The sequence below is a fragment of the Paralichthys olivaceus genome, chromosome 4, assembly GCF_024713975.1.
Source record: "Paralichthys olivaceus isolate ysfri-2021 chromosome 4, ASM2471397v2, whole genome shotgun sequence".
Classification (NCBI taxonomy): domain Eukaryota; kingdom Metazoa; phylum Chordata; class Actinopteri; order Pleuronectiformes; family Paralichthyidae; genus Paralichthys; species Paralichthys olivaceus.
Genome location: NC_091096.1, coordinates 17,794,379 through 17,802,434, shown reverse-complemented (window position 1 = coordinate 17,802,434; position 8,056 = coordinate 17,794,379). Strand labels below are relative to the sequence as shown.

General features: G+C 39.5%; 1 protein-coding gene across 1 annotated transcript; it reads left to right on the top strand.

Annotated features, from left to right (window-relative positions):
• The first annotated feature begins 1,792 nt into the window (after positions 1–1,792).
• On the top strand, positions 1,793–7,928 carry ube2d4 (ubiquitin conjugating enzyme E2 D4). Its single transcript, XM_020093923.2, has 7 exons — positions 1,793–2,091; positions 3,421–3,484; positions 3,649–3,680; positions 3,763–3,840; positions 3,993–4,098; positions 4,994–5,087; positions 5,176–7,928. The coding sequence occupies exons 1-7, from the start codon at positions 2,068–2,070 to the stop codon at positions 5,219–5,221; spliced, it is 444 nt and encodes a 147-aa protein (XP_019949482.1). The 5' UTR covers positions 1,793–2,067; the 3' UTR covers positions 5,222–7,928.
• Positions 7,929–8,056: the final 128 nt, after the last annotated feature.

Below are 8,056 nucleotides of genomic sequence, written 5' to 3'. Positions count from 1 at the left end.
CATATCATCCCAGCTCTGACACTTTCACACCTCGGCTCATACATCAATTTGGAACTTGGGGCACCGGGCCTGTAACTAAAAACTCAACTTCTGGGTATAGGTTGGAAATTCCCCACCCAGGTCACTGATATGTTTCCCTAAAGATGGAAAGACATTTCTTGCTTGTTGCTTTGGACGTTTACAAGGTAGCATGCACTCCCTAACTGAGGGGTTTACCAGTGCCTCTGTCAGTTACACATGTGACATCAGAGAGAACTACAGTAGGGCAATTGTGGGAGGCTTTGTGAACTGAAGCTTCAAGCCAACAAAGTGTGGGCTTGACTGTGTCTGAAAACCTCATGCTGATAAATGGCCTCTCCAAGTACACAAACTCAGAGCACAAGGCCCCTGCTGCACACGACCCAAACTGCTACCTCTGCTGCTGGGTGAATCTGATTACAGGCAGGCCCCGAGGACAGGCGGGTCATTGAGAGCACAGAGATGAGCAAACAATAAGATATTATCTGAAGGAATCTTCAGCTTTCCAAAGGAAAATGGTCCCTCTCAGTGTCACACTGACGATAGGATCCTCAACCTGACACTGAATCAGCCATTTAAGAAGAATGAACACTGCGGCCCATTCATACATAGCCACTAAAATAATGAGAGCTCTTTTTTCACCCTTGTTTAAGATATATAAAGGGGAGCTCATGAGGCTTTGCGAGACAAGGCTATGCAGAAACCGGAGCACGCAGCTGACTCAGATGAATATGCCTTTACAATGATTGGGTATTGAATGGACAATCCTATAGTCTTTTCCCTCATTCTTATGTTCGTGTAAATAATACACATGCTTGGCTTCATTGCGCTTCGCTGCTCCATTGTCATGCAGTTTTGCAAGTTGTCTTGAAAACAATTGATTAAATGAATCAGCTCATCATGAGCCTTAAAACATTCAGGTTGATAAATGACTCTGTGAATCTTGCCAAAAAAGCTGGTCAGAGCTGTACATCACATGGTTTGATCATGTGTGTTCGTTTTTGTTCTTTTCAAACAGTGACATCTTGTGGACACCTGGCCTCACTTATTGTGTTCAGGACACAGGCTATGCATATGTATATGCTGTTTGCGCATTACCTTCCTATCTGGTATTAGTGCTGTGCACTCAGTGATAAGGGTGACAATTTTATCAATCATGATGGCAATTTAATTATTTTTTAAGATATATTTATTGATGAATATGATAGATAATGTGATAGGTAGAGAATGAGTAGATTTGGGAGCAAATTTATAGTAAGAACTTGTATGGAGTTTTGGTTCATAACAATATATTGTGATTAAAAATTGATTCATATCACAAAAAATCATTGTTGAACTTTCAGTAACTATCAGAAAAATGTAGAATGCCAAATAACATCTATTATATTTAGTATGCACAAAACAAAACTCAAGTACATATAATTTGTGTTAAATGGGTCATGTAAAAACTGTCAAAGTAGATAAATAAATACATTTATTTCTCTATCTACAGTATATGTAGTTATTGTGAATACATTTAAAACTATTACTTTCTTTGCAGAACCAAAATAAACTTTCAGGAAACAGACAAATTAGAATACCATAAATCATTTATTGTTTTTTATTGCTTCATGCACGTATAGGAAATAAATCGTGTAATTTGAATGTTTAATTTGAATACATGTTAAACGGATCATGTAAAAACAGAAATAGATAAATAAATACATTCATTGACTACAGCCGTGAAATATGCAATAGTCATTTCTCGTGAAGTCTCGCGATACTCTGCAGCCGTCTGGCAGTCAGACGCCTCCTGGAGGAGCAGCGATGAGAGGAGAGACTGAATCCCTCGGTTGTTCAGTGTCAGGCTAAAGAAAGATCAAGCTCCAACACTTCTTATCGCAAACGTTCTCCTCGAAACCAAAAAGCCCAAACCCCCGTTGTGTGTCAGACGTGATTTTCCGCTCGTACGTGAAGTGAGATTTGACAGTGCGCGGCTCCAAAAGCCGAATTGTATGTGTGAGGTGCTAACAGTTAGCTGACGGGCTAGCTAGCATAGCCGCTGGAGCAATGGCGTTGAAAAGAATACAGAAGGTGAGTGTGTATTTCTTTCGTGTATCAGTCGCATCGCAAACGCGTTGTCTTTAAAGCGTGGGAGCCTCTGTGAAGATGAACGGTGGCGTTTAGCTTGTTTGTGCAGCTCCACTGAGCCGTGCTGGCTTTTTGTGCTAATATTCAAAATAAGAGACAAAAGACGAGCTAAGCGCTGGTGGCCCTGTTGGTGCATTGCTACAGTAACGCAGGCTAACACCGACCTCCCCTACGCGTTGTTGTGACAGCTGCCTGTTGTTTACGTGCAATGTGTGTTTTCGTTTTTTCCTGACGTAACTTAGCACCATGGTGGCTAGCTTAAACCCAACAAGCAGCCCAGTGCAGCGCTAAGCTAGCAGTCCTTTAGCAAAGGTTAGTCTGAGCTTGGTTGACGTGCACAGGGTTTGTTATTGAACTGTAGCTCCTTATCTTTATCCTCGTCGCTGATGATTGTGTTTAATCGCTGAATGACAGCTGCCTGCTGGTTGCCAAAATTGAACCCTGGTGTCAGCGTTGCCATATATGGAATGGCAAATGGGGCAGTGGAGCAGGCCATGGTGTGTATTTATATAACAGAATAGATGGGCTTCCCTTTCAAGAGATGTTAAATAACCAGCTTCGGGTCTTTTTCAAACCATCCGTCTGTGCTCATTGTCATTTCGTGACCAGTGTGTAATAGGATTCTGTGATGGTGTTAAAGTTCATTTCTTGTATATTAAAGTGAATTTAACACACTTCTTTAGTGTTTTGCTTTGGTTATTTCTGTAGAATACATTTGTTTTGATTCTATACATCTCTGTGACCCTCATAGTTTATAGCCTCATGGAAAAACTGATGACTAAAGCGTTTATGAAATCAGCTGTCCATGAACCACCATTAATATAGATCGTAAAACAGACATCTCAGCCACTAAAAGGATGATAGTAACTGCAACTTGTCTTCATTTTAGTGTTGATAATGACATTATATTCCCCTCCTCAAAATGTTGTTATCTCACTGCATATAAAGCCTGAAATTATGTTGATATTGATAATGTTTCAAAAAGGCAAATATCTGTAGCAAAGCAAGATTTTCAAAATGAATTCAATAAAGTCACGATTCTATAGGTTTGACATTCACTTTACTTGTCAACCGAGTGAGGTTCCAGCATCATTATATTCACTCAGTACTGCATACTACTGATACTAACACATATTACTAGATGTGAAACTACCACCTCTTTTTGCAGCACTGATTTAAAATGTATATGGTTGTTGGTTGTCACAACACTGCACCTGACCAGTAAATCCAAAGCTAATTTATTATATTTGTGTGTATATTTGTCATTTTTAGGAGCTTTCAGACCTGCAGAGGGACCCACCTGCCCAATGCTCTGCTGGACCAGTCGGGGATGATTGTAAGTAGTTAGAACATTTCTGCATCTGTGTATGCTTGAACCAAAAAATATCTTATCTGAATGTAGAGAGACATTTCTAAGATCACAGTAAAATATGGCTTGCGCCCAGTGTTTGCATCTCAACGTATATACTAAAGTAATATTCATCTTTTTTTCTCCCTCAGTGTTTCATTGGCAGGCAACAATAATGGGACCGGTAGGTTACACTTACACAAATTGAATTATGCAACAAAATGGCTGTAGAAAATCTTATCTTGTTTCTATTTATATTTAATTAGGGAGATAGCCCATATCAGGGCGGAGTGTTTTTCCTCACCATCCACTTCCCGACAGATTACCCCTTCAAACCACCCAAAGTGAGTAAGGGTCTGCCTTAAGTGTCACTACGACTGTGGCATGAACATGTCCCACCTCATTTAAATTCAATTATAGTTATTTTTCTTTCCTACTGTGTAACATGATTTGCTTCACTGGAAAAGTACAACATTCTTTTCCTGTTTTGTCACAGGTTGCATTCACTACAAAAATTTACCATCCTAATATCAACAGCAATGGAAGTATTTGTCTGGATATACTGAGGTCACAGTGGTCCCCTGCACTTACAGTATCAAAAGGTAAGAGATAAATAAGACCTTTCTAACTGTGTTGACATTATATTTATTAAAACAATTACATGTTGACCTGACATGCACAGTACAAGGGCTTTGACTCTGTCACCAGTAAATGAATTGCAGACAATTCATGGTGCTCGCTAAACCTGATGGGACAAGTGAAAATGCCTACTTTTAGACAGGGCTTTGGTGTTTCTGCTTTACTGTTCATAGCAGGTTTGTATCATGAGCTGTTTTCAGACATGACCTGCTGGTAAAGGTGAATTGGCTACAAAGTTTAACTGCAGTTCTCCTTCCACACATGCAAGACACAAGGGCAGGTTCTCTGCAAAGACACGTTCATAACAGCATCAAATCCTCTGCATTATTCAGGCAGGGAGGTATTTTTTTCTTTTTGTTTTGTGCGTCAGAAGCGTCATCAACCCACCCACTCGCTTGCTGTGAATCTAGTGGGTGATCCCCTGCTGTGTTCTCACATCGAATTCTCTTAAAATTCTACACATTTTATTCTCGGAGGTCTGGTGGAGAAAGTCCGCAGAAGCTCTGGAGCCTCTCACTCAGATCTGCATAGTACAGTGCATGTGTGAAAGCAGCTATGAGAATTATGTCATACCTTTTCTTTTTCAGTTTAATATTTTTAATAGGATACAGGCAAATTACTTTGTGCGTTTGATGATTACAATAATATCCACAAAATATAAACATATTCGCAGTTATAGTATTTGGTCATGTGTCTACTGATATTCTGTTCTGTTAATATTGCCCGGCCCTACTATCATATGTATCTAAAATATCACTGTACTAGTGTTAAGAGGTCTGTAATCATCAGTGTCATATCCATTTCTTTTTCTTTTCATTGTAATCTTTAATTTTAACTTTCTGATTCCTTTCTCCGCAGTTTTATTGTCAATCTGCTCTCTTCTTTGTGATCCCAACCCGGATGACCCACTGGTACCAGAGATTGCCCACACATACAAGGCTGACAGGGAAAAGTGAGTATACTGGTAGTTATTATATTTTTGGAGTTAAAATAATTACCTTGCGGAAACTGTACTTCTAAACTTTGCATGTGTTTTACAGGTACAACAAATTAGCGAGAGAATGGACACAGAAGTATGCAATGTGAAAAATGCCAGGGAGATCAAAATTCAAACAAGAACAAAATAAACAAGTTTGATTTGTAACTTCAAGGGAAAATAAGCAACAGAGGAAAAATAAACCAGACAAAAGCCCATGTTTTGGAGAAGGAAGCGATACAATGAGGTACAGTGCCACCTGGCTTTCCGTGTGCTGAGCTGCTACCATGTGCTATCCTTCATGACTTGTATGGATCTGCTGAGCAGGACCTGATGGGCCCCTTAAAGCCCTCCCATATGGAATACTGGAAAACTCACCCCTGTCCATGCCACCACACTCAGACTTTCAACTGTTTCTCCTGCTATTGTATTCATCACTGTCATTGTTGCTATTCATATGCATCATTTTTACTGTCAGAGTCATATCATTTTTGCTCCTCAGAAAAAAAAATATTTTATTAATTTAAGAGATTGGCTGTCCCTTCATTTCAGAGGTACTGTCTGTGTCCCACTGGATGTCTTGTTATTACTATATCTCCTTGTATTTAGTGGCCTTTCTGTGTCCTTATTTTCAAATGGTGTATGTGCAATTGAGGCAGAATGTTCCCTGTTCAACACAAAATGGTGCTGTGCCATTACCAGCAGCTGATCTGTTGGCACATACTGTCTCTACCCCGCAACAATGTGAAAGACGCAAAGAAGGATTGGTCTCTTATCACTCAATGCATTTCATATCGTGGCAGTATTTAGTTGGTTTGAAAACACTAGAGAACTGCTGGGAAGAGCTCGCCTCACTGTCGTGGTGCTCCACGGGGCAAATGTCAACATTCATTTTTCTCACATGGTGTCATTGCCCTCATATCCTGTATAAGTAGCCACCCATGGCTGGTGTCCATAGTGCATGAAATACTGCTGTTTTATGACTTGTTTCTTGTGTGGCTATGAACATAGCTACTCTTTGGCATAGAGCTAAGGTGTGTGCCGCCTCCTCAGTAAAGTTACTCAGGTATCAAACCAAATCATCAGCCTTTACATGCAGTGACCCATGGTGAGAAGAATGACCAGGGCCCATATCACCAGGTTTAAAAATAAAAACAGTGCTGATCTATGTTCACTGGTTTGTTCACATACAAAACAGCTCATGCTTCCTGTAGAGGCAAACTGATCAATGACAGGTCAGCACTCCTGGGGTTTTATTGCATATAGGCCCTGGTGGTCTGTGTTGTAATTTTGCCACAGAGGGTTTCTTTGACTCGTCCTTGAGTTCTTTTCGTCACTATTTCTGTTACTTTTTGAACAACACTTTGGATGTGAACAGCTGTTTAATGATGCTGTTGAACGTGTACATGCTAGTGTTTTTCTAAAATGAAATGGCCTTTGGCTACAGCTGGTGTCAGTTACACTCAAAATGGGGACTTTGAGCAGAATGAGTTTTTGCAGAGCAGAGTAATTTGAAGTCGTATGTGTCTTGTTACTTGAGGTGAATAAATTCAGTAACTTGCCATGACAGTTTCATCTGCTGTAAGTATCAGGTGATGTGAAGTTTGACAGTTTTTTCTTAAGTTATATCACCATGAGTCTGCAAAAGTTTTTGTTTTGTTTTTGGGATTAATAATCCACACTAAAACAGTTTTGCCTAAGTGATACATTTGTGACCTCTTGTATTGTATCTTTGCTTTAGTTTTAGGCTCTTGTTTTTGTTTCATTCATTCATGTCACCAGAAGTGAACATGATTGTGATGTGTCATATTAGTTTTTATGTAACCCGTTGTGACTGTTGGATTAAGTAGTTAGCAAATGCAATTTTTTTAAATCATTGCTCATAATGTGCTGATGCTGCCAATATAAAGGGAATTATTTGATGTTTTAAAGGAGAATAAGTTCTTTTTGCTATTGAGGCATTATTGAATGGGTCTACACAGAATAATTCATAGTAAAGCATGACATTAGTAGATCTGCTTGTAGAATTAAGCCCATGGTTTAGGCACAGAATATAGATTTTCATGATTGTTAACTACTGTGGAGAAAAAAAGTCAAATCAGGTTGTCCTGAAATACAGTATATACTAAAAAACTTAAAAAATATATCCTCTAAATGCTGTTACAAAGTCTTTCTGCTGCCTGACCACAATTGAAAATAACTTGCGTGTAATAGTACTAGTTCAAACTTTGTGTGCATTGTCATGACTTCATCTGGCTATTTATTTATTTGAAAGCAGGGTATCTTCCAGCTGTTCCGACTGAATGCAGCCTCTTCATTTCATCATGTGGGTGATGCTGCATGGACTTCGATTGTCCAGTGTGCTTAGTAGAGTTTCTATAGGCAGCTTGGCATGCTTTGCACTCTGGAGAAACCTCCTCACAGCCATTAGCAAGATATCAGGGATTTCGTTACAATTCATCCGCCTAACACCTCTGACTAAAAATTTTAGCCTTAACCCTCATGTTTGTGTATATATACAGAGTCATAAACTGTAAATTTGCTATCAGGGCTGTATATCCCCCATAGGGGTGAATCATTTCATCAGTAGATGTGGAAACCTGCTTGAACAGTACCAGTATATTTCTTTCTTTGGTTTTTGTTGTTGAAATGTTTCAGCCTGGCTTTCTCTGAATGCAGGATCAGCTGACATGCATCTTAAAAATCTGGAATACTTGTGCTTGAACTGCCACCATGAACATCCACATGTCCTCGCATAACCTACACAAGATTAACTATTGACCTTGTCATGACGTGAATAAAGCTCATCTTGGTTTACCTTTGTCTGCAGCGTTTTCTGTCTCGGTCTTTATTCCACAATGTGGTTCTAGGTAACAGCCCCACGAGTTAGAAGCCTATGTAGTTTGGAAATGTGTGTGTTGTGGGTGTCGCCTCCAAATGTCCAA